Source organism: Cetorhinus maximus, chromosome 21 (genome assembly GCF_964194155.1).
Source record: "Cetorhinus maximus chromosome 21, sCetMax3.hap1.1, whole genome shotgun sequence".
In the NCBI taxonomy this organism is placed as follows: Eukaryota; Metazoa; Chordata; class Chondrichthyes; order Lamniformes; family Cetorhinidae; genus Cetorhinus; species Cetorhinus maximus.
The window spans coordinates 40921883-40949268 of record NC_135899.1 but is presented as its reverse complement, the minus strand read 5'-3'; the positions used below and the strand labels follow the sequence as shown (position 1 = coordinate 40949268).

Sequence of the window (27386 nt, the reverse complement as noted above, 5' to 3'; positions counted from 1 at the left end):
AACACACACACACTGTAATCAGCCCCTCTCCCCCCCGACACACACACTGTAATCAGACCTCTCCCCCAACACACACACACTATAATCAGCCCCTCTCCCCCCACCCTCCGACACGCACGTTGTAATCAGCCTCTCCTCGCCCCGACAAACACACTGTAATCAGCCCCTCTCCCCCAACCTGACACACACACACACTGTAATCAGCCACTCTCCCCCAACCTGACACACACACACACTGTAATCAGCCCCTCTCCCCCAACCTGACACACACGCACATTGTCATCAGCCTCTCCCCACCCCCGTCACGCACATTGTAATCAGCCTCTCCCCACCCCACCCGACACACACACTGTAATCAGCCCCTCTCCCCCCACCGACACACACACTGTAATCAGCCCCTCTCCCCCCCCGACACACACACTGTAATCAGCCCCTCTCCCCCCCCGACACACACACTGTAATCAGCCCCTCTCCCCCCCCGACACACACACACTATAATCAGCCCCTCTCCCCCCCCGACACACACACTGTAATCAGCCCCTCTCCCCCCCCGACACACACACTGTAATCAGCCCCTCTCCCCCCCCCGACACACACAGTGTAATCAGCCCCTCTCCCCCCCCGACACACACACTGTAATCAGCCCCTCTCCCCCCCCGACACACACACTGTAATCAGCCCCTCTCCCCCCCCGACACACACACTGTAATCAGCCCCTCTCCCCTCCCGGCACACACACTGTAATCAGCCCCTCTCCCCCACCGACACACACACTGTAATCAGCCCCTCTCCCCCCCCCCGACACACACACTGTAATCAGCCCCTCTCCCCCCCCGACACACACACTGTAATCAGCCCCTCTCCCCCCCCCGACACACACACACTAATCAGCCACTCTCCCCCCCCGACACACACACTGTAATCAGCCCCTCTCCCCCCCCGACACACACACTGTAATCAGCCCCTCTCCCCCCCCGACACACACACTAATCATAGAAACCTAGAAACGAGGAGCAGGAGTAGGCCCTTCGGCCCTTCGAGCCTGCTCCGCCATTCATTATTTTCACAGCTGATCAAACAACTCAATAGCCTGTTCCCGCTTTCTCCGCATATCCATTGGTCCCTTTCGCCCCAAGAGCTATATCTATCTTCTTCTTGAAAACATACAATGTTTTGGTCTCAACTACTTTCTGTGGTAGCGAATTCCACAGGCTCATCACTCTCTGGGTGAAGAAATTTCTCCTCATCTCCCAACTCTCCCCCCACACACAGACTGTAATGAACCCCTCCCCTGACACACACACTGTAATCAGCCCCCCACCGACACACACACTGTAATCAGCCCCTCTCCCCCTCGCATCCACACTGTAATCAGCCCCTCTTCCCCCCCCCACCAACACACACACTGTAATCAGCCCCTCTCCCCCCCGCATCCACACTGTAATCAGCCCCTCTCCCCACCCAACACACACACTGTAATCAGCCCCTCTCCCCCCCGCATCCACACTGTAATCAGCCCCTCTCCCCACCGCATCCACACTGTAATCAGCCCCTCTCCCCCCCGCATCCACACTGTAATCAGCCCCTCTCCCCCCCTCACCAACACACACTGTAATCAGCCCCTCTTCCCCCCCCCACCAACACACACACTGTAATCAGCCCCTCTCCCCCCCCCACCAACACACACACTGTAATCAGCCCCTCTCCCCCCCGCATCCACACTGTAATCAGCCCCTCTCTCCCCCCCCCACCAACACACACTGTAATCAGCCCCTCTCCCCCCCCACCAACACACACACTGTAATCAGCCCCTCTCCCCCCCGCATCCACACTGTAATCAGCCCCTCTCTCCCCCCACCACCAACACACACTGTAATCAGCCCCTCTCCCCCACCACCAACACACACACTGTAATCAGCCCCTCTCCCCCCCACCAACACACACATTGTAATCAGCCCCTCTCCCCCCCGCATCCACACTGTAATCAGCCCCTCTCCCCCCCCATCAACACACACTGTAATCAGCCCCTCTCCCCCAACCTGACACACACACACACTGTAATCAGCCCCTCTCCCCCCCACCAACACACACACTGTAATCAGCCCCTCTCCCCCAACCTGACACACACACACACTGTAATCAGCCCCTCTCCCCCCCACCAACACACACACTGTAATCAGCCCCTCTCTCCCCCCACACACAGTGTAATCAGCCCTCCCCCCACAACACACTGCAATCAGCCCCCCCGACACACACACTGTAATCAGCCCCAGTCCCCCCCCCCAGCCTCCACACACGTACTGTAATCAGCCCCTCTCCCCCCCCACACACACTGTAATCAGCCCCTCTCCCCCGCCCCACACACACACAGTTATCAGCCCCTCTCCCCCCCACCAACACACACACTGTAATCAGCCCCTCTCCTCCCCACACACTGTAATCAGCCCCTCTCTCCCCCCCGACACACACACTGTAATCAGCCCCTCTCTCCCCCCACACACAGTGTAATCAGCCCTCCCCCCACAACACACTGCAATCAGCCCCCCCGACACACACACTGTAATCAGCCCCAGTCCCCCCCCCCAGCCTCCACACACGTACTGTAATCAGCCCCTCTCCCCCCCCACACACACTGTAATCAGCCCCTCTCCCCCGCCCCACACACACACAGTTATCAGCCCCTCTCCCCCCCCGCCACACACACACACAGTTATCAGCCCCTCTCCCCCCCCGCCACACACACACTGTAATCAGCCCCTCTTCCCCCCCCCCACATACACTGTAATCAGCCCCTCTACCCCCCAACACACACACTGTAATCAGCCCTTCTACCCCCCCACACACACACTGTAATCAGCCCCTCTACCCTCCCACACACACACACTGTAATCAGCCCCTCTCCCCCCACACACACACTGTAATCAGCTCCTCCGCCCCCCCCCACACACACAGTGTAATCAGCCCCTCTACCACCCCACACACTGTAATCAGCCCCTCTCCCCCCACACACACACTGTAATCAGCCCCTCTCCCCCCACACACACACTGTAATCAGCCCCTCTCCCCCATGCTGTAATTAGCCCCTCCCCTCCCTGACACACACACACTGTAATCAGCCCCCCTCCCCCCCCACACACACACTGTAATCAGCCCCCCTCCCCCCCCACACACACACTGTAATCAGCCCCTCTCCCCCATACTGTAATTAGCCCCTCCCCTCCCTGACACACACACACTGTAATCAGCCCCCCTCCCCCCCCACACACACATTGTAATCAGCCCCTCTCCCCACACCCCCGACACACACACTGTAATCAGCCCCTCTCCCCACCCCCCCGACACACACACTGTAATCAGCCCCTCTCCCCACCCCCCCGACACACACGCTGTACTCAGCAACCCCCCCCCCCCGCGCCCTCCACATCTCTGTCTGTCTAGCTCCGGCCTAAATTCGTTGACTTGAAGAACCGAATTGCCTGCCCAACCTCCTGTGCACACCCCACTGCCTGTCGTTCTCATTCCCCATCCCCTCCCCCTACCTCTGTGCTCCCCTCCTCCCACCTGGCTGCCCCTGTTGTGCCTTCTTCCTCTCCTCTCTCCCTCTCTCTATCCTCTTAGTTCATAGTACTATCCTTGTGACATTCTTCCACCTCCTGTTGCAGAAGTACAGCCATGTGAGGCTATCAGGCACCAAGGAGCCTCGGTCGTACTTTCGGACAAAGACCTGGTGGTTGGGACTGGTGTTGATGTTACTGGGGGAGCTGGGAATCTTCACCTCGTACGCCTACGCACCACTATCACTCGTCACACCACTCAGTGCTGTTTCCATTGTCGGTATGAAATTGTTTCTATGTCTGAGTGATCCACATGATGCAGGGTGTACTAAATCTCAGGTACTTGGGCAAACAAAGCAGGTGTTCTCTGCAGATCCCACAAGAATTAAGAGAGGGTGCCTTATGGTAAAGGAGGAAAGAATCCCAAAGGGAGGGTCCCACTGATGGTGGAGTGAGGCAGGGGACAGGGGGACAGAGAGGTGTCTGGTAAATGATGGGAAGTGGGTCCTGTTGGGTTGGGCTGCATGTGCGCATTGACACTGAGCTTCAGACCTCATATTTGTATCTTTTGTCTCATCAGCCAGCTCAATTTTAGGAATCATATTCCTGAGGGAGAAGTGGAAACCCAAAGAATTTTTGCGTAAGTTATTATTAAGTGAAAAAATATCTCAATCCTTCTTTAGCGGAATCCTTGTTCAGTAAATGTTAGCATATTTTTGATATCTATTTGTCACTTGAACATGGAGTCACAAGATACAGTTTTGATGCTTGTAGATATTATGAAACTTGAACGTGTAGTAAACAGTGAAGAAAATAGTAATAGACTGTAAGAGACAGCTGCAGGAATGAAGTGTCAGATGAGTTGAAAACCTGTGTTTGAAGAATAAGCAGAGACAGTACAAGCCACATGGTGCACATTTAAATGGGGGGTTGGGGAGAGTGCCAGGAGAACGAGACTTTGGGATGTTTGTGCACCAACCTTTGAAGGTTGTAGAACAGGTTAACAAAGCAGTTACATGGATGGATTAGTGAAGCTGGGGTTGTTCCCCTTCAAGCAGAGAAAGTTTTGATAGGGATGCTTAAAATTGTGAATGGTTTTGGAGTAAATAAAGGACAATAGTTTCAAATATCTGCAGGGTCAGTAACCAGAGAGCACAGGTGAATGGGCAAAAGAACCAGCTGCAACAGAAGGAAAACTTGTTTTCGAAACAAATGATTAAGATTGAGCATGCATTGGCTGATAGGGTAGCACATATTGTATCAATAATAGTCTTCAAAAGGAGGTTAGATAAATAGTTTAAGGAGAAGCAATGACAGGGATATGAGGAAAGAGAAGACTCAATGGGCTGAATGTGCTGTACTGTTCTATGATGTTAATAGTTGGTGTTCCATGATCAAGTAGTCCTGTTCCTGTTGTGTAAGCAGTAATTTAGAAGAAATTTGCAGCCTATTGACTAGTGTGCTCTTCTGTCTTCAGGGCGATATGTGCTGTCGTTTCTTGGCTGCGCTTTGACAGTGATCGGAATCTATTTGTTGGTCACATTTGGACCAAATACTCATGAGAAGCTTTCTGGGAGGAACCTGGAACTGCACCTTCTCGGGTTGCCATTCCTCCTGTACCTGGTAAGGACTGGGTTAGCCAAGGGGAGAGGAGGATTGGGGAGAGGTGGAGGAGTGAGCTCCGGTCGGGAGAGGAATAAATGTGACGGTGGGAGAAGAGGAGAAGGAGGGTTTTTTTTGATTCATTCACGGAATGTGGGTGTCGCTGGCTAGGCCAGCATTTATTTCCCGTCCCTAATTGCCCTTGAGAAGGTGGTGGTGAGCTGCCTTCTTGAACTGCTGCAGTCCGTGTAGGGACACGCACAGGGCTGTTACGGAGGGAGTTCAAGTATTTTGTCCCAGCGACAGTAAAGGAACGGCAATATATTTCCAAGTCAGGATGGTGAATGGCATGGAGAGGAACTTCAGGTGGTGGTGTTCCCATGCATCTGCTGCCCTTGTCCTTCTAGATGGTAGTGGCCATGGGTTTGGAAGGTGCTGTCTAATGAGCCTTGGTGAGTTCCTGCAGTGCATCTTGCAGATGGTACACACTGCTGCTACTGTGTGTCATTGGTGGAGGCAGTGGATGTTTGTGGATGGGATTCCAATCAAGCGGGTTGCTTTGTCCTGGATGGTGTCAAACTTCTTGAGTGTTGCTGGAGGTGCACTCATCCAGGCAAGTGGGGAGTATTCCATCACACTCCTGACTTGTGCCTTATAGATGGTGGACAGGCTTTGGGGAGTCAGGAGATGAGTTGTAGGATTCCTAGCCTCTGACCTGCTCTTGTAGCCACAGTATTTATATGTCTAGTCCAGTTCAGTTTCTGGTCAATGGTAACCCACAGGAATGTGACAGTGGAGGAGTCAGTGATGGTAATGCCATTGAACGGCAAGGGGCAGTGGTTAGATTCTCCCCTGTTGGAGATGGTCATTGCCTGACACTTGTGTGGTGCGAATGTTACTTGCCACTTGTCAGCACAAGCCTGGATATTGTCCAGGTCTTGCTGCATTTGGACATGGACTGCTTCAATATCTGAGGTGTTGTGAATGGTGCTGAACATTGTGCAATCATCAGTGAACATCCCCACTTCTCACCTTATGATGGAAGGAAGGTCATTGATGAAGCAGCTGAAGATGGTTGGGCCTAGGACACTACCCTGAGGAACTCATGCAGTGATGTCCTGAAACTGAGGTGACTGACCTCCAACAACCACAACGAACTTCCTTTGTGCTAGGTATGACTCAAACCAGCAGAGAGATTTCCCCCTGATTCCCCTTATACCTATTGACTCTGGTTTTGGTACTGCTGCTTGATGCCACACTCGGTCAAATGCTGCTTTGATGTGAAGGGCAGTCACTCTCACCTCACCTCTGGAGTTCAGCTCTTTTGTCCATGTTTGAACCAAGACTGTAACAAGGTCAGGAGCTGAGTGACCCTGGTGGAATCCAAACTGAGCCTCAGCAGGTTATTGCTAAAAGAGTGCTGCTTGATAGCATTGTTGATGACCCCTTCCATCACTTTACTGATGGTCGAGAGAGACTGATGGGGCGATAGGTAGGTAATTGGCTGGGTTGGATTTGTCCTGATTCTTGTGTACAGGACATACCTGAGCAATTTTCCACGTTGCTGGGTAGATGTCAGTGTTGTAGCTGTACTGGAACAGCTTGGCTAGGGGCGCGGCAAGTTCTGGAGCACAGGTCTTCAGTACCATTGCCGGAATATTGTCAGGGCCATAGCCTTTGCAGTATCCAGTGCCTTCAGCCGTTTCTTGATGTCACGTGGAGTGAATCAAATTAGCTGAAGACTAATTTGAGATGATAACCTGTGATGCTGGGGACCTTCGGAGGAGGCTGAGATGGATCATCCACTCGGCACTTCCAGCTGAAAATGGCTGCAAATGCTTCAGCTTATCTTTACCTGGATGAGCACTTGGCACATCATAACATTCAAGGCTATGGGTCAAGTGCTGGTAAATGGGATTAGGTAGGTAGGTCAGGTGTTTCTCACGTGTCGGTGCAGACTCGATGGGCCGAAGGGCCTCTTCTGCACTGTGATTCTGTGATCTTTTGCACTGATGTGCTGGGCTCCCCCATCATTGAGGATGGGCATATTTGTGGACCCTCTTCCTCCAATGAGTTGTTTAATTGTCCATCACCATTCACGACTAGATGTGGCAAGACTGCAGAGCTTAGATCTGATCCATTGGTTGTGAGATTGCTTAGCCCTGTCTATTGCTTTCTGCTTATGCTGATTGGCACACAAGTAGTCTTGTGTTATAGCTTTACCAGGTTTTTGGTATGCCTGGTGCTGCTCCTGGCATGTCCTCCTCCTAGTGCAGAGTGCCTTCATTGTACCAGGGTTGATCCCCTGGTTTAGTGGTAATGGTAGAGTGGGGGATATGCCAGGCCATGAGGTTACTGATTGTGTTTGAGTACAATTCTGCTGCTGCTGATGGCCCACAGCGCCTCATGGTTGCCCAGTCTTGAGTTGCTAGGTCTGTTTGAAATCTATCCCATTTAGCACGGTGGTAGTGCCACACAACACGATGGAGGGTATCCTTAATGTGAAGACGTGACTTCGTCTCCACAAGGACTGTGCAGTGGTCACTCCTCCTGATACTGTCATGGACAGATGCATCTGTGGCAGGCAGGTTGTTGAGGATGAGGTCAAGTACATTTTTCCCTCTTCTTGGTTCCCTTACCTCCTGTCGCAGACCCAGTCTAGCAGCTATGTCCTTCAGGGCTCGGCCAGCTCGGTCACTAGTGGTGCTACTGAGCCATTCTTGGTGATGGACAATAATGTCCCCCACCCAGAGTACATTCTGAGCCTTGCCACCCTCAGTGCTTCCTCCAAGTGGTGTTCAACATGGAGGAGCACTGATTCATCAGCTGAGGGAGGGCAGTATGTGGTAATCAGCAGGAGGTTTCCTTGCCCATGTTTGACCTGATGTCATGAGATTTCATGGGGTCCAGAATCGATGTTGAGGACTCCCAGGGCAACTCCCTCCTGACTGTATACCACTGTGCCGCCACCTCTGCTGGGTCTGTCCTGTCGGTGGGACAGGACATACCCAGGGATGGTGATGGTGGCGTCTGGGACATTATCTACAAGGCTTGATTCCGTGAGTATGACTATGTCAGGTTGTTGTTTGACTCGACAGTGAGATAGCACTCTCAGTTTTGGCACAAGCTCCTGAATATTAGTAAGGAGGACTTTGCACGGTCGATAGGGCTGAGTTTGCCGTTGTTGCTTCCGGTGCCTAGGTCGATGCCGGGAGGACCGTGCGGTTTCGTTCCTTTTAGACTTTTTCACAGTTTGATACAACTGAGTGGCTTGCTAGGCCATTTCAGAGGACATGAAGAGTTAACCACATTGCTGTGGACCTGGACTCGCATGTAGGCCAGACCAGGTAAGGATGGCTGATTTCCTTCCCTAAAGGACCTTAGTGAACCAGATGGTTTTTTGCAACAATCGACAATGGTTTCATGGTCATCATTAGTTCCAGATTTTTATTGAATTCAAATTTCACCATCTGTTGTGAGGGATTCGAACCTGCGTCCCCAGAGCATTGCCCTGGATCTCTGCATTATTCATCCAATGACAATACCACAGTGGTGGGAGAGAGGCTGAGGAGTGGGAGCAGTGGGAGAGAGGATGGGGGGTGGCGGTGAGAGTGGGGAGGTGGAATCGGTAGCGGTGGGAGAGAGGAGGAGGAGGGGGCTGGCGGTGAGGACGAGAAGGGGGCAGTGTGGGAGAGGACAAAGAGGGGGCAGTGTGGGAGAAGGGGTGGAGGGTGCAGTGGGGGAGTGGGGTTGGTGGGACAGGAGGGGGAAGGTGTTGGTGAGGGAGAGGGCTGGAGCTGGCAGGTTGGGGGTCGGGGATAAGGGAACGGTGGAGGAGAGATGGGTGGGGGAAGCTGGTTGGGGGCAGCAGTACTAACTTGGAGAAGGAGCCATGTTTGTAACACTGTTATAAGTGCTAGGTTTGAGCAATGTTTCAAGAATAATTCTTGTTTAAATGTTCCAATTTACTGCCACTGATCTGTTCCTCTTTGTACCCCAGCTTGTGGTGATCATCATCTTCTGCCTTCTCCTATATTTCTATAAAAGACAAAAAGTGGCCTATCTTGTCATTGTTCTGCTGCTGGTGGCCCTGCTGGGTAAGTCTAGGATCAGCTTGCAAACTCGCAGGATACTGGTTTTCCTCCAGAAGGATAGGATAGCATTCTGTCTGCACAAGAAATTAGTTCTTATGTCCCTCCCTGTCGCTGAGGTTCTGCAGCTGGCCAATGTAATCTAATCTCCTCTTGCACAGGGCCATGTCTTTCAGCTGGACAGTAGCTTCATCTGCATGTCTCCAACTGAGGTCAGGCACTTGCTACGAGGAAGAACATGAGCTACTGCCTGTGAGTGACTGTGTAACCCCCTCCCCCCTCAGACTGTCTGTGAGTGACTTGTAACTCTTCTCCTCAGACTGTCTGTGACTGATTGTTTAATCTTCACCCCTCAGACTGTCCGTGAGTGACTATGTAACCCTCCCCCCTCAGACTGTCCGTCAGTGAGTGTATAACCCTCTCCCCCAGACTGTCCGCCAGTGACTGGGTAATCCTCCCCTCAGACTATCCGTGAGTGACTGTTTAACTTTCCCCCCTCAGACTGTCTGTCAGCGACTGTTTAACCCTACTCCCTCAGACTGCCCTTGAGAATCTGTTCCTTGCCTCTCCCCAGGCTCCATCCAGCAGACCAAAACTGTCACTAGGACACTTTGTTGGAGTCAATCATTACACACTCCTTATAAACATGATTTACAGACGGACACATTACAAGTATGCATCTTCTCATCCAACAACTACAGTTTTATTCTGTGCATCTCTGGCACAAGTGAATCCCTAGTTACTGTTCATCACCTGCATATAATTAATCAACTAAGATACACTGAACACTCTGCCACAAGCTCCTCAGGATGATTTTTACTCAGATCCTCAGTATTTTGAGAGTTGTAAAATTTATTCCTGGGTAATTGTATGGTCAAAGCAGTTTGCAATTGTATAATCAAGATGTCACGAGAGGCAAGGGGAGAAAACAGACACCAAATGACAAGGGGAAGTTAGGAGAGTATTGGTGAAAAAAGAGGCATGCTGTTAAACCATTTCACCTTCCACTCATCAGGAAAGATGCAAGAATGCCAAATTTCAAAGGGAACAACAATTTATACTGCAGGAGAAAAGGGTGCTGAGTGGTTGGCAAACAGACTCTTGGCAAGGTGTTGCCATAGAGAATGTACCAGGAAGCTACTGTCCTCCATGCTTTTGTTTAATTCAAAAAGGTGCAATGCCTGTTCCTTTTTCCTGCAGACGATAGGTGGCTTTTAGCAAGTGTAAGTGACTCACATTGAGAGCTCCTTTTCCTCAATGTGCTAATTTAGAAACCCACTAATATGTTCTCAGTTACTGTCTATTGCAAGCCTATCTTCACTGGTCAATATAGATGTTAGGATTCCTACACTTCCACATGCTACAAGATTGGCCTTATCAACAATCCCATAAATAGGGCCTGAGTTGTGTACTTACTGTGCAAGCTTGAAGCCGAAATAGAGCGCATCAAAGACTTCCTGTGGGATAATGGCTGCCCTGTGAATCCAACCAGGGATCAGGCTACTTTGGATCTGGTAATGTGTAATGAGGCAGGTTTAACAAATGATCTGAGAGTAAAGGATCCCTGAGTGACCATAATATGGTAAAATTTAGCATTCAGTTTGAGAGTGAGAAACTTGGGTTAGAAACAACTGTGCTAAACTTAAAGGAGGGTAATTACAGAGGAATGAGGGCAGAGTTGGCTGGAGTGGACTGGGAAAGGAGTTTGTCAGAACAGACGGTTGATGAACAATTACAGACGTTTAAGAAAATAGTTCATGACTCTCAGCAAAGATATATCCCAGTGAGGAAGAAGGATTCAAGGAAGGGGATAAACCAACCATGGTTAACCAAGGAAGTTAAGGACAGTATCAAATTGAAAGAAAAAACGTACAATGTGGTAAAGATTAGTGATGAGCCAGAGGATTGGGAAAGTTTTAAAATCCAACAAAAGGTGACCAAAAAATAATAAAGAGGGACAAAATAAACTTTGAGGATAAACTAGCAAATAATATAAAAATGGACAGTAAGAGCTTCTTTAAATATATAAAACGGAAGAGAGAGGCCAAAGTGAACACAGGCCCCTTAGAAAATGAGGTTGGGGAAATAATAATGAGGAACCAGGAAATGGCAGAGGAGTTGAATAAACACTTTGCTTCAGCCTTCACAGTAGAAGATACTAAAATAGTTGAGTCTGGAACAAAGACATGTACGAGGGTTTCAGCAGAAGATGAGCTGAGGTGGTGTCGTAATAGGTGATGTTGCAGAAGTAAATGGTCTTTGTGGTGAGGGGTGGGGAATATAGCCTCATACTCAACTCAGGGTCAAATAGGGTGCCAAGGTTGTCTGAGGCGGAACCAGACTGTTCGTGGTGGCTATGGAATTGGAGTGAATGACATTACAATGAAGTTTTTGACTGGAGGCAGAAGACCCAATGTTTAGCTGATGGATGTGTTGAGGTTCATACAGGACTCGATGTTCACCCAGCAGCTTGACAACAGGGAGACAGTGGAGAGCAATATGGACAGGGGTGAGGCCAGTGCAAAGCAGAGGGCAACATCAGAAGTAGCTGAATGGATGGTCACAATTAGTAGCAATGAAACCCATGTTGGAGTTGAGGGGCAGGGAGGAGAGCTTTAGGGAGACATTTAGTTGTGGAGAAAGGAAGCTGGGCTTTATTTTTGCTCACCAGGAGTGGTGGGCAGTTTTAGCAGAGGAGAGTGCAGTCTGATGGAGCTTGGTATGGTCTAGCTAGACCTGATGATGGATAACTCAGCTGGTTATGTGCCAGACGTACTCACGTACATTCCCTTTGGACTAGTGGGAGCGAAGATAGGGGCTGTACAGAGTTCAGCAGCGTAATATTATAGTCATTGAAGTTATTATGATTTGTTGTCTATTCAGTAGGGGCTACTCACTAATTGTACAGTGTTACCGTTTGTTTTTAAGATGTACTGATGCAGGCAATTCCCCTCAAACTGCCTCAGTCCTTGCACTGATAGTGATCAGAATGTTGAGTAGGAAATTTTAGTGGTAATGAAGATACGGCGGTATGGCGAAGTTAGGATTATGTGCAAGCTAGACATAGCCACATTCTCGTAATTTTGCTATACATTGTCCTTAGGGGAAGTCACTGGGCTGGGAGGGGTTGTTGAAGCAAGTAGTTACAGTGCATCTTGAGTGCATTATGCGGGGCTGGGGATGTGACATTGGAGGTGGTGTACGGCACAGGAGGCTGCGCATGGTGCTGCTCTGTGGTCTGTAGACGCTGCTGTCACAGTGCATGGGTGCCTGTGGGGTGGATACTGAGTTCAATGGCACAGGGGTTGAGGAAGTGAACGTTGGGTGTGTATTTATCACACTCCTGACTTGTGTCCTGTAGGTGTTCTGTAGGCTTTGAGGCAGAGTCAGTCATTACATTTATCCAGCTTCTGACTTGCTCAACGAGCCCTGGTATTGATATGGCTGTGTGCAGTCAGTGTTAACTCAGTGAGATAACTCTTCTAACTGTGTAACTACTGATTCGTTGTTAATTCAGCAGAATAAGGATTACTGGTTGTGTAACAGTACAGAGTTATTACTCAACACAAAAACCGAATTACCTGGAAAAGCTCAGCAGGTCTGGCAGCATCGGCGGAGAAGAAAAGAGTTGACGTTTCGAGTCCTCATGACCCTTCAGCAGAACTGAGTATAGTTAGGAGAGGGGTAAAATATAAGCTGGTTTAAGGTGGGGTGGGGGGAGAGAAGTTGAGGGGGGATGGTGGTTGTAGGGACAAGCAAGCAATGATAGGAGCAGATGTCACAGACAAAAGGAACAAAGGGGTGTTGAAGGTGGTGATATTATCTAAGAAAATGTGCTAATTAAGAATGGATGGCAGGACACTCAAGGTACAGCTCTAGTGGGGGTTGGGTGGAAAGGCTGACAAGGTATTACAGTTGTAGATTTAAAAATAATGGAAATAGGTGGGAAAAGAAAAATCTATATAAATTATTGAAAAAAACAAAAGGGAGGGGGAAGAAACGGGATGGGGACGGGGGGAGGGAGTTTAAGATCTAAAGTTGTTGAATTCAATATTTAGCCTGGAAGGCTGTAACGTGCCTAGTCGGAAGTATTACTCATACTGTTATTGTGTTGTTTACTCCTCCAGGATCAGTGACTGTTGTTGCAGCAAAGGGTGTGTCAGGAATGGTCATTCTGTCGATCCAGGGGAACATACAGCTGACTTATCCTATATTCTACGTGATGCTTGTGTGTATGGTCGCAACAGCAGTTTATCAAGCAGCGTGAGTCAATGCCTTTAAAAAGGGGTTTCATTTTCTTTTTTTTTAACCATGTGTTGTTATAGATTTGCCACTGGATTCAGTTTCTCAGATCGTGAGCACCCAACTGGGATTCAGTTCCCCGGCTAACGAGCACTCCCCTGGGATTCAGTTCCTCGGGTAATGAGCGCTCTCCTGGGATTCAGTTCCTCTATAATGAGCACTCTCCTGGGATTCAGTTCCTTGGGTAATGAGCACTTTCCTGGGATTCAGTTCCTCAGGTATGGAGCACTCTCCTGGGATTCAGTTCCTCGGATAATGAGCACTCTTTTGGGATTCAGTTCCTTGGGTAATGAGCACTCCCGCGGGATTCAGTTCCTTGGGTAATGAGCACTCTTCTGGGATTCCGTTCCTTGGGTAATGAACACTGTCCTGCGATTCAGTTCCTCGGATAATGAGTACTCTCCTGGGATTCAGTTCCTCGGATAATGAGCACTCTCGTGGGATTCAGTTCCTTGGGTAATGAGCACTCTTCTGGGATTCCGTTCCTTGGGTAACGAGCACTCCCCTGGGATTCAGTTCCTTGGGTAACGAGCACTCCCCTGGGATTCAGTTCCTTGGGTAATGAGCACTCTTGTGGGATTCAGTTCCTTGGGTAATGAGCACTCTTCTGGGATTCCGTTCCTTGGGTAATGAGCACTCTCCTGGGATTCAGTTCCTCGGATAATGAGTACTCTCCTGGGATTCAGTTCCTCGGATAATGAGCACTCTCGTGGGATTCAGTTCCTTGGGTAATGAGCACTCCCCTGGGATTCAGTTCCTTGGGTAATGAGCACTCTTCTGGGATTCCGTTCCTTGGGTAATGAACACTCTCCTGGGATTCAGTTCCTTGGGTAATGAGCACTCTTCTGGGATTCCGTTCCTTGGGTAATGAACACTCTCCTGGGATTCAGTTCCTCGGATAATGAGCACTCTCCTGGGATTCAGTTCCTCGGATAATGAGCACTCTTGTGGGATTCAGTTCCTCGAGTAATGAGCACTCCCTTGGGATTTAGTTCCTCGGATATGGAGCACTCTCCTGGGATTCAGTTCCTCAGGTACGGAGCACTCTCCTGGGATTCAGTTCCTTGGGTAATGAGCACTCCACTGGGATACAGTTCCTCAGGTAATGAGCACTTCCCTGGGATTTAATTCCTCAGGTAAGGAGCATCCCCTGGGATTCAGTTGATCAGGTAATGAGCACTTCCTTGGGATTCAGTTCCCTGGGTAATGAGGACTCCGCTGGGATTCAGTTCCATGGGTAAGGAGTACTCCTTTGGGATTCAGTTCCTCGGGTAAGGAGCATTCCTTTGGGATTCAGTTCCCCAGGTAATGTGCACTTTCCTGGATCTGGTTCCTGGGACACTGAGCTCTTACCCCCAATGAGTATCAAGTATTCAAGTGCGAGCCTTGCTGGTGAATGTCGTTTTGCTATTCGACCAAGCAATCAACTACAAAACACCTACTCCCACCATTCCCCTCCCCAAAAGGTTTGACATATGTCTGAGATTTACTAACTCCCTATAGATTGGGGCTCTGATGAAACTTGAAAAAATGTCATAGTTCAGTAAAGGTCTTTGTTATATCTTGCTGCTGTAAAGTCCCATTGAATTAGATACATCGCTGTGTCCCACATGATTTCACTGCATCAGCACTGCCCCACGGCCTGTTGCTGTAGTACCAACCAGGGCCAGCTGTTGTATTTTGGCAGCTAGGTTTATCCAGGACAGAAATAGACATGTTAAGGTTTGGAATTTACTGAATTACAAACTCATTAAAGCCTGCTTGAAACTGCAGTGTTAGCGATGATAAAACCATAGACTTTTCCTCACAGAAGGTGGTGATTTGGTCTGTTGGTTATGCCTGTGTAGAGCTCACAAAGAGCTCGTGCATGGCTCCTGTTCTCTTGTCTGTTCTGATCCTCTCTAGTTAGCAACTTATTGGCCAACGGAAGTAGTTTCCCTGATTTATTTGTTCAAGCCCCCACACAATTTGAACTGATACCTTCTCTGTCTCTGTTCCTGTTTCTCTAGTCTCTCCTTAGAACTAAATCATTTCTCCTGAGGATCATCATCGCTCATCTCTTATACAATCCCTCTTGCCATAAAGTGGGGCACCCAAACTAAACGTGCTAAACCTGTACAAAGCACTACCTAAGATTATTGTTACCTCTCTGCTTCTCTGTTCTGTGCCCCAATATATCAAATCTAAGATCTCATTTGTTTTTTCATTAAACAACATTTTTTCCATGATTTAATATAAAATTTTCACTGATATAGAAAGAAAAAAGACTTGCAGTTTTCAGGACCACCTGAGCAGCCAATGAACTACTGTAATAATGTAAGAAACATGGCAGCCAACACCCACAAACAGCACTGTGATCGTGACCAGGTCATCTGTTTTCATGATGTTGATTGAGGGTTAAACATTGGCCAGCATCCCGAGAACTCCCCTTCTCTTGTTCGAACTGGTGCAATGGGATCTTTTACATCAGCCAAGGAGGCAGATGTGCCTCAGTTTAACATCTCATCTGGAAAATGACACCGCTGACATTACAGCACTCCCTCAGTACTGCACACCTCAGTACTGCGCTGAAGTGTCAGCCTTGATTTTTGTACTTGAGCCCTGGAGTGGGACTTGAACCCAGAACCTTGTGACTCAGAGGCAAGAGTGGTCACAACTAAGCCACAGCTGAGGCTAACAGTAGTGAACTGGGTAGGACAGTAGGTCACTGTCCGGCCTTACACACTGTGGAAAAGTGGGTTACTCTCCTTTTGCACCCTGGGACAATGGGTTACTCTCCTTTTGCACTCTGGGACAGTGGGTTACTCTCCTGTTGCACTCTGGGACAGTGGGTTACTCTCCTTTTGCACTCTGGGACAGTGGGTTACTCTCCTTTTGCACTCTGGGACAGTGGGTTATTCTCCTTTTGCACTCTGGGACAGTGGGTTACTCTCCTTTTGCACTCTGGGACAGTGGGTTACTCTCCTTTTGCACTCTGGGACAGTGGGTTACTCTCCTTTTGCACTCTGGGACAGTGGGTTACTCTCCTTTTGCACTCTGGGACAGTGGGTTACTCTCCTTTTGCACTCTGGGACAGTGGGTTACTCTCCTTTTGCACTCTGGGACAGTGGGTTACTCTCCTTTTGCACTCTGGGACAGTGGGTTACTCTCCTTTTGCACTCTGGGACAGTGGGTTACTCTCCTTTTGCACTATGGGACAGTGGGTTACTCTCCTTTTGCACTCTGGGACAGTGGGTTACTCTCCTTTTGCACTCTGGGACAGTGGGTTACTCTCCTTTTGCACTCTGGGACAGTGGGTTACTCTCCTTTTACACTCTGGGACAGTGGGTTACTCTCCTTTTGCACCCTGGGACAGTGGGTTACTCTCCTTTTGCACCCTGGGACAGTGGGTTACTCTCCTTTTGCACCCTGGGACAGTGGGTTACTCTCCTTTTGCACCCTGGGACAGTGGGTTACTCTCCTTTTGCACTCTGGGACAGTGGGTTAATCTCCTTTTGCACTCTGGGACAGTGGGTTACTCTCCTTTTGCACTCTGGGACAGTGGGTTACTCTCCTTTTGCACTCTGGGACAGTGGGTTACTCTCCTTTTGCACCCTGGGACAGTGGGTTACTCTCCTTTTGCACCCTGGGACAGTGGGTTACTCTCCTTTTGCACCCTGGGACAGTGGGTTACTCTCCTTTTGCACTCTGGGACAGTGGGTTACTCTCCTTTTGCACTCTGGGACAGTGGGTTAATCTCCTTTTGCACTCTGGGACAGTGGGTTACTCTCCTTTTGCACTCTGGGATAGTGGGTTACTCTCCTTTTGCACTGGGTCAGCTAAATGATGTGGGAAGCACTGAGCGTTAAATGTCAAAACACCATGTTCTTGTTGTGGGAGTTTGGTGTTGGGGATCCTGAGAGTGAAAATGTTCTTTGTTTTATTGAAGGTTTCTGCATGAGATATCTAAGTTACATGATGCATCCCAGATTGCCAGCCTTAGCTACATTCTCTCCACAATAATTGCTGTCATCGCTGGTGAGTATCTGTGCAGACCAATGAGCAACTGATGTAACAGGGACCCCGGGAGTTAGTGTGGACTGTCGGAATGGGATATCAGCCTCCAGGTGTTAGTGTGGAGTCTGGGAGTAGGGTAACAACTCCTGTGTTACTGACGTGTCTGTTCCCTTGCTGCTGACTCCATCACTCTCCCTCAAACTGATATTGAACCAGAGTGCCCACAACCTGGGTGTCAGATTTGATCCCGCAATGAGCTTCTAACCACATATTTACTTCATCTCTAAGGCCATCTATTACCATCTTTGTAAAATTGTCTGACTTCACCACAGTCTCAACTCATCTGCTGCTGAAATTCTTATCTATGCCTTTCTGCTGTTGATTATTTCAATACTCTCCTTGCTGGTCTCCCACATTCTACCCTTCATAAACTGCTGCCTGTATCCAAACTCACACCAAGTTCCATTTACCTATCACCCACTGTGCTCGCTGACCTTCATTGGCGCTGGTTAAGCAATGCCTTGATTTTAAAATTCTCATCCTTGTTTTCAAATTCCACCAAGGCCTCACCCTCTTTCTATCTCTGTAATCTCTTCCAGTTCCAGTAGCCTCTGAGATGTGTGCACTTATCCAATTCTGACCTCTTGAGTGTCTCCAATTTTAATTGCTGCAGCATTGGTGACTGTCTTCAGCTGTCAAGGCCTGAAATTCTTCCATTTCCTCCTTAAACCTTTGACTCTCTGCCCTTCTTTCCTCCTTCAAGACACTCCTTAAAATGCACCTGTCTGACCAAACATTTAGCCATCTGCCATAACATTGCCTGATGTGGCTCAGTGTTAAATGTTGCTCCTGTGAAGTGCCTTGATTCTTGTTATATTGTTAGAGTACTATAGAAATATATATACGAGCATACAAATTAGGAGCAGGGGTAGGCCATTCAGCCCCTCGAGCTTGCTCTGCCATTTGATCAGATCGTGGCTCAATTGATTATGGCCTCAACTTTACTTTCTTGTCTGCTCTCTATAATCTTTTGACTCACTTGTCAATCAAAGATCTACCTAACTAAGTCTTAAAAAGATTCAAAAACCCTGCCTCCACTGCTCTCTGGGGAAAAGAATTCCACAGACTAACAACTCTCTGAGAGAAAAAAATTCTCTTAATATATTTCTTAAATGGGAGACCCATTTTTATTTTTAAAATCTGTTTCTTAGTTCCAGTCTCTCCCATAAGGGGAAACATCCTTTCAACCTGTTAATTCCCTCAGGATTTTATCTGTTTCAATCACCCCTCATTCTTCTAAACTCTAATGGATACAGGCCCAACCTGTCCAACCTTTTTTTTATAAGATAACCCCTTCACCCCAGGAATCAGTCGAGTGAACGTTCTTTGAACTGCTTCCAATGCCAGGAGCACAGGGAGCGCTCAGCGCTTCCAGGCACACGTCATGCTGGGCGGGCCTTAATTGGCTATTAACTAATAAGTAAGGAGACCAAAACTATACACATACTCCAGGTGTGGCCTCACCAATATTCTGTACAACTGTAACAAAACTTCCCCACTTTTATATTCCAATTCCTTTGCAATAAACAACAAAATTCCAGTTGCCTTCCTAATCACTTGGTGTACCTGCATGCTATCATTTTGTGATTCATGTATCAGGATACCCAGATCCCCATGTACTGCAGAGTTCTGCAATCTCTCTCCATTTAAATAATATGCTGCTTCTCTATTCTTCTTGCCAAAGTGGACAAGTTCACATTTTCTCACATTATACTCCATCTGCCAAATTTTTGCCCATCCACTCAACCTATCTATGCCTTTGTGGACTCCTTATGTCCTCTTTACAAGTTACTTTTGGTCCCTTCATCCATGTCATTGATGTAGATTGTAAAGAGTTGAATCCCCAGTAATGATCCTGTGGCACTCCACTGGTTACAGCTTGCCAACCAGAAAATGACTAATTTATCGCTACTCTCTGCTTCCTTTTAGCTAAACAATCCTCTATCCATGCTACTATGTTAACCCCTACACCATGAATTCTTATTTTGTGTAGTAACCTTTGATCTAGGACCTTATCAAATGCCTTTGGAAGTCCAGATACACTACATCTACAGGTTCCCCTTCATCTACGTTGTTTGTTGCTTCCTCAAATAACTAATAAATTAATCAAACATGGGAAAGAGCGCAGAAATCTCCCTGAAGCACAGAGGTGCCTCAGGGAGATTAGTTTCACGTATAAAACATTGAATAAAGGGAGAAAAAAATTTTAAGGACATGTCCCCTCCTGTGAAACTGTCACATGAGCTGGGACATGTGCATTAATGTTAATAAAAATTTTTCCAACACTTTAAAAACGTTCATGAAACCTCATCCCGCCCGTGGATGAGGCTCCACGAAAAATGCGAAGGCAGCCTGGGCTCTTCGCCTGCCCGCCAACCTTAAGGTTGGATGGGCAGCTCAGATCAATGATTTAATTGATTGCTAAATGGCCTGAATAGGCCTTTGACAGTTAGAACAAAGAACAAAGAAAAGTACAGCACAGAAACAGGCCCTTCGGCCCTTCAAGCCTGCGCTGATCATATTACCCGTCAACTAAAACATTTTGCACTTCTGGGGTCCGTATCCCTCTATTCCCATCCTATTCATGTATTTGTCAAGTTGCCTCTTAAACATCATTATCGTACCTGCTTCCACCACCTCCTCTGGCAGCGAATTCCAGACACTCACTACCCGCACATCTCCTCTATAGTTTTCTCCTCTCACCTTAAATCTATGTCCCCTAGTACTTGACTCTTCCACCCTGGGAAAAATCTTCTGACTATTTACTCTGTCCATGCTACTCATAATTTTGTAAACTTCTATCAAGTCGCCCCTCAATCTCCGTCGCTTTAGTGAGAACAATCCGAGTTTCTCCAACCTCTCCTCATAGCTAATAACCTCCAGACCAGGCAGCATCCTGGTAAACCTCCTCTGCACCCTCTCCAACGCCTCCATATCCTTCTGGTAATGTGGCGACCAGAATTGCACGCAATATTCCAAGTGTGGCCTAACCAAGGTTCTATACAGCTGCAGCATGACTTCCCAGCTTTTATACTCAATATCCCTGCCAATGAAGGCAAGCATGCCATATGCCTTCCTGAATACCTTATCCACCTGCGTTGCCACTTTCAGTGACCTGTGGACCTGTACACCCAGATCCCTCTGCCCGTCAATGCACTTAAGGGTTCTGCCGTTTTCTGTATAATTCCTACCTGTATTAGACCTTCCAAAATGCATTACCTCACATTTGTCCGGATTAAACTCCATCTGCCATTTCTCCACTCAAGTCTCCAACCGATTTATATCCCGTTGTATCCTTTGACAATCCTCTTCACTATCTGCAACTCCTCCAACCTTAGTGTCGTCTGTCGTCTGCAAACTTACTAATTAGCCCAGTTACATTTTCCTCCAAATCATTTATGTATACGACAAACAGCAAAGGTCCCAGCACTGATCCCTACAGAACTCCACTAGTCATAGCTCTCCATTCAGAAAAGCACCCTTCCACTGCTACCCTCTGTCTTCTACGACCAAGCCAATTCTGTATCCATCTTGCCAGCTCACCTCTGATCCCGTGCGACTTTACCTTCTGTACCAGTCTGCCATGAGGGACCTTGTCAAAGGCCTTACTGAAATCCATGTATATAACATCCACCGCCCTTCCATCGTCGATCATCTTTGTCATTTCCTCGAAAAACTCGATCAAGTTAGTGAGACGCGACCTCCCCTTCACAAAACCATGCTGCCGCTCACTAATACGCCCAAATGGTAGTAAATCCTGTCACGAAGAATCTTCTCCAATAAATTCCCTACCACTGATGTAAAGCTCACCGGCCTGTAATTTCCTGGATTATCCCTGCTACCCTTCTTAAACAATGGAACAACATTGGCCTTTCTCCAGTCCTCTGGGATCTCACCCGTAGCCAGTGAGGATACAAAGATTTCTGTCAAGGCCCCAGCAATCTCCTCCCTTGCCTCCCTCAGTACTCTGGGGTAGATCCCATCTAGCCCTGGGGACTTATCCACCCTAATATTCTTCAAGACGCCTAACACCTCCTCTTTTTTGATCTCAACATGATCCAGACTATCTACACACTCTTCCCTAGACAAATCGACCACTAAGTCCTTCTCTTTGGTGAATACTGATGAGAAGTATTCATTTAGTATCTCTCCCATTTCTTCTGGCTCCACACACACATTCCCACCTCTGTCCCTGAGTGGGCCTAACCTTTCCCTGGCTACCCTCTTGTTTTTTACATATATATAAAAAGCCTTGGGATTTTCTTTAATCCTGGTTGGCAATGACTTTTCATGACCCCTTTTAGCCCTCCTGACTCCTTGCTTAAGTTTCTTCCTACTTTCTTTATATTCTCCACGGGCTTCATCTGTTCCCAGCCTTCTAGCCCTGACAAATGCTTCCCTTTTTTTTTGACTAATCTCACAATATCCTTCGTTATCCAAGGTTCCTGAAACTTGCCATGCTTATCTTTCATCCTAGCAGGAACATGCTGGTACTGAATTCTTATCAACTGACGTTTGAAAGCCCCCCGCATGTCAGTTGTTGATTTGCCCTCAAACATCCGCCTCCAGTCCAGATTCCTCAGTTCCTGCCTAATATTGTTATAATTAGCCTTCCCCCAAATAAGCACCTTAACCTGAGGATTCCTGTTATCCTTATCCACCAGTACCTTGAAACTTACTGAATTATAGTCACTTTTCCCGAAATGCTCCCCTACTGAAACTTCGACCACCTGGCCAGGTTCATTCCCTAATACCAGGTCCAGTATTGCCCCTTCCCTAGTTGGACTATCTACATATTGTCTCAGGAATCCCTCCTGGATGCACCTTATAAATTCTGCACCACCCAAACCCCGAGCGCTAAGTGATTCCCGGTCAATATAGGGAAAGTTAAAATCACCCACCACAACAATCCTATTGCTTTTACATCTGAATCGGCAGCACGCCCGCCGAAGTGAGAATTTAAATGACGCGCGGTAATGTCGGGACGCATGCCTGATGTTACCCCACGTCATTTTATGTTTTGACGAGTGGGCCCCGCCTCCGCTCGCCGAGCCGAAGTTTCTACCCTTGATTTCTTTTTTGCAGAATCATGTTGACTCTGCCTGATTGCATCAAGGTTTTCTACGTTATACTCTCCTTAATAATAGATTCTAGCATTTATTCCTAGGACAGATATTAGGCTAACTGGCCTGTAGTTTCCTGTCTCCTGTTTTCAGTCTCCCTCTTTGAATAGAGTTACATTTGCTGTTTTCAAAGCTGATGGGAACTTTCTACTATCTCAGCAGCAACTTCTTTTAAGACCCAAGGGTGAAATCCATCAGGTCCTGGGGACTTGTCAGCCTTTAGTTCTAATAGTTTTCTCAGTGCCCTATTCCTGGTGATTGTAATTGTTTTAAGATTCTTCTGCTCTTTCACTCTTGATTTACAAGTATTTCTGGAATGTTGTTTGTGTCATCTACAGTGAAGACAGACACAGTACATCTGTTCAGTGCTAATGTGATATCACTTTAAGGGAATAAGCAAATGATTAAGGAGCATGAGTCTTGGACCCACTTTTCTCTCCCTCAATCTGAATGCGAAATTCAATCATGTTATGATCACTGCTACCCAGAGGCTTCTTTATTTGAGGTCATTCATTAATCCTGTCTTATTGCACATTGGGTCTAGAATAGCCCACACTCTCTTTGGCTATAAGTGCTGCCCTAAGAAATTGTTCCGAAAACACTCTATGAACTCGTCTTCCAGGTTACCTTTGTCAATCTGATCCATCCAATCGATATGTAGATTATAATCGCCCATGATTATTGTCGTACCTTTCTTAAAAGTCCCAATTATTTCTGTCTGTCTACTCCGTCCTACATTGTAGCTACTGTTAGGGGGGCATATAAACTACTCTGACAAGTGACTTCTTACCCTTGCTATTTCTTTTCTCTACCTGAACTGATTCTACATCTTGATCTTTAGAACTAAGGTCATTTCTCACAATTGTAATGTCATCCTTAATTAACAGAGCAACCCCATCACCTTTTCCCAGCCTCCTGTCCTTCTAGAATGTCAAGTACCCTTGAAGGCTCCAGCCTTGATCACCTTGCAGCCACTTCTTAGTAATGGCTATCAGATCATACATATTTATTTCTATTTGAGCTCACAATTCATCTGTTTTGTTACGAATGCTACAGACATTCGGATAAAGAGCCTTTAGTTCTGTCTTTTTACTATGTTTGTAAACTCTGGTCTTATCTGCTTTCACACTCTCAAGTTTGTACACTCTGTCCCTTCCTGCCGCCCTCTGATTATCATTATCCTTATTGCTACTTGGCTCTTGTCTTGTCCTTTCCCTTTAATTTACCACATCTTCCCACCCATGACTCCTCACTCCCACCATTAGTCTAAAGCCCTTTCTACCGTCCTAGTTATATGACTCGCCAGGAATGTTCAAGTGAAGACCATCCCAACGGTACAGCTCCCACTTTTGCCAGTACTGGTGCCAGGGCCCCATTAATTGAAACCCATTTCTCCCACACCAATTTTTGAGCCACACATTCAACTCCCTAATCTTATTTACCCTATGCCAATTTGCTCGTGGCTCAGGTAATAATCCAGAGATTATTACCATGCAATTCTGCTTTTTAATCTAGCCTTTAGCTGCTCATGCTCCCCAAGTATTTTTTTCTTTTTTTTCTTCTTTATTTTTTAAAGGCAAAAAAATTAACAACAGTCATAATGAGTAACTGTACAAAAGGAAAGCTTACAGTAGAGCAATAATTCAATATGCTTACATTTGGAAGAGAAAGAAAGGAAAAGAGAAGTATGAAGAAGAAGAAAGGAAAGAAAAAAAAGCTCTCCTACCATCCAAAAAATAAATAATAAAATCAACAACAATCAATGGTCATAGAATCATAGAGGTCTACAGCACAGAAAAATGTCCTTCAGACCATCAAGTCTGCGCCTGTCAAACAAGTACCTAACTATTCTAATCCCATTTTCCAGCACTAGGCCCATAGCCTTGTATGCCATGGGCATCGTATGTGCACATCCAAATACTTCTTAAATGTTATGAGGGTTTCTGCTTCTACCACCCTTTCAGGCAGTGAGTTCCAGATTCCCATCACCCTCTGAGTGAAAAAATTCTTACTCACATCCCCTCTAAACCTCCTGCTCCTTACCTTAAATCTATGCCCCCTGGTTATTGATCCCTCCACCAAGGGGAAAAGTTCTTTCCTGTCTACCCTATCTGTGCCCCTCATAATATTATACACCTCAATCATGTCCCCCCTCAATGTCCTCTGCTCCAGGGAAAATAACCCCAGTCTATCCAATCCCATAACTAAAACTCTCCAGCCCAGGCAACATCCTGGTAATTCTCCTCTGCACTCTCTTTAGTGCAGTCACATCCTTCCTATAATGTGGATTCCAGAACTGCACACAATACTCTAGCTGTGGCCTAACCAGTGTTTGATACAGTTCCAGCATGACCTCCCTGCTCTTATATTCTATGCCTCGTCTAATTAAGGCAAGTATCCCATGTGCCTTCTTAACCACCTTATCTATCTGTCCCGCTACCTTAAGGGACCGGTGGACATGCACACCAAGGTCCCCCCGATCCTTGGTAGTTCCCAGGATCCTACTATTCATTGTGTATTTCCGTGCCTTGTTTGTCCTGCCCAAGTGTATCACCTCACACTTATCCAGATTAAATTCCATTTGCCACTGATCAGCCCATCTGACCAGCCCGCCTATAACCTCCTGTAATCTAAGGCTATCCTCCTCACTATTTACCGCCTCACTAATTTTTGTATCATCCGCGAACTTACTGATCCACCTTCCTACATTCAAGTCTAAATCGTTTATATATACCACAAACAGCAAGGGACCCAACACCGATCTCTATGGAACCCCACTGGACACAGGCATCCAGTCACAAAAACAGGTCAGATATAGTTTCACCTGATATAATACATACAACCTAATTAGTGTCAGTTATATGAAAGTAGAGAGCTGTAGTTCCTCAAAGTAATCTAAGAAAGGTTGTCAAGCTATCCATCAGTGGGGCCACTTATAGTGTACTTTAGTTTCTCAAGTTTTAAGATTCTGCATAAGATCAAGTATTTTTTAAAAAATCATTCATGGGATGTGGGCTTTGCTGGCTGGGCCAGCATTTATTGCCCATCCCTAGTTGCCCTTGAGAAGGTGGTGGTGAGCTGCCTTCTTGAACCGCTGCAGTCCATGTGGTGTAGGTATACCCACAGTGCTGTTAGAGAGGGAATTCCAGGATTTTGACCCAGTAACAGTGAAGGAACGGCGATATATTTCCAAGTCAGGAGTGACTTGGAGGGGAACTTCCAGGTGGTGGTGTTCCCAACTATCTGATGCCCTTGTCCTTCTAGGTGGTGGTGGTCATGGGTTTGGAAGGTGCTGTTGAAGGAGCCTTGGTGAATTCCTGCAGTGCATCTTGTAGATGGTACACACTGCAGCTACTGTGCGTCGGTGGTGGAGGGAGTGAATGTTTGTGAGTGTGGAGCCAATCAAGCGGGCTGCTTTGTCTTCGATGGTGTCAAGCTTCTTGAGTGTTGTGGGAGCTGCACTCATCCAGCCAAGTGGAGAGTATTCCATCACACTCCTGACTTGTGCCTTATGGTGGACAGGCTTTGGGGAGTCAGGAGGCGAGTTACTCGTCATATGATTCCTAGCCTCTGATCTGCTCTTGTAGCTACAGTATTTATATGGCTAGTCCAGTTCAGTTTCTGGTCAGTGGTAACCCCCAGGATGTTGATAGTGGGGGATTTAGTGATAGTAATGCCATTGAACATCAAGGGCGATGGTTGGATTCTCTCTTGTTGGGGATGGTCATTGCCTGACACTTCTGTGGCCCGAATGTTACTTGCCACTTGGCAGCCGAAGCCTGGATATTGTCCAGGTCTTGCTGCACTTGGACATGGACTGCTTCAGTATCTGAGTCGTCGTGAATGGTGCTGAACATTGTGCAATCATCAGCGAACACCTCCACTTCTGACCTTATGTTGGAAGGAACATCATTGATGAAGCAGCTGAAGATGTTTGGGCAATTGGTATCCAATTAGTAAAAGAAGGCAGGGCAGACTGTTTCCAATTTAATAAAATAATGCGTCTAGCCAATAATGTTGAAAAGGCAAGTGCATCAGTCTGAATTTTTGTAAGACGGATGCCATTTGCAGTGGTTCCACTGCAAAGAGTGCTGTAATAGGAGAAGGTTCAATGTTGCTACTGAAAATATGTTAAGAGCGATCTAAAAATTATTGTCCCAACAAAGCCAATTTAGGACACGGCCAGTACATATGAATTAAAGAGGCTGGGGCAGTATTACATTTATCACAGGTTGGATCAAAATTTGGATAAATCTTAGATAATTTCACCTTGGATAAATGGATATGATGTAAGATTTTAAATTGTAGCAATCCATGTCTTGCACATACAGGTGAGGAATGTACACAAGAGAGAATAGACTCCCAGTTCGCTTCTGATAGGTCTGAGTCAAAGGCTTGCTCCCAAAGAGTTTTTAAGGTAGAAAACAAAGGGCAATGTAGAGAAAAAATTAGAGAAAACAATTTGGAAATGAACCCCCTTACAAAAGGATTTCATTCTAACATAGTATCTGTCGGTGATTTAGGGGGAAATGAAGGAAACTCATCTTTTTTCCGTCCAAAATCCCTGATTTGTAAATAGCGAAAGAAGTGTGTGGGGGGCAGATCATATTTCCGAGAGAGAATCAAAAGAAGCAAAAATATTATCAATGTATACGTTA

General features: G+C 47.2%; 1 protein-coding gene across 2 annotated transcripts in view; it reads left to right on the top strand.

The window, feature by feature from the left end:
• nipal3 (NIPA like domain containing 3) overlaps positions 1–27386 on the top strand; it is a 79627-nt gene that overhangs the window by 22163 nt on the left and 30078 nt on the right. For both annotated transcript variants that reach the window (XM_078566887.1, XM_078566888.1), the window contains 6 exons: positions 3663–3834; positions 4135–4194; positions 5032–5177; positions 9157–9253; positions 13375–13510; positions 17478–17566. In XM_078566887.1, the coding sequence (XP_078423013.1) occupies positions 3663–3834; positions 4135–4194; positions 5032–5177; positions 9157–9253; positions 13375–13510; positions 17478–17566 (700 nt within the window). The remainder of the gene's footprint in view (positions 1–3662; positions 3835–4134; positions 4195–5031; positions 5178–9156; positions 9254–13374; positions 13511–17477; positions 17567–27386) is intronic.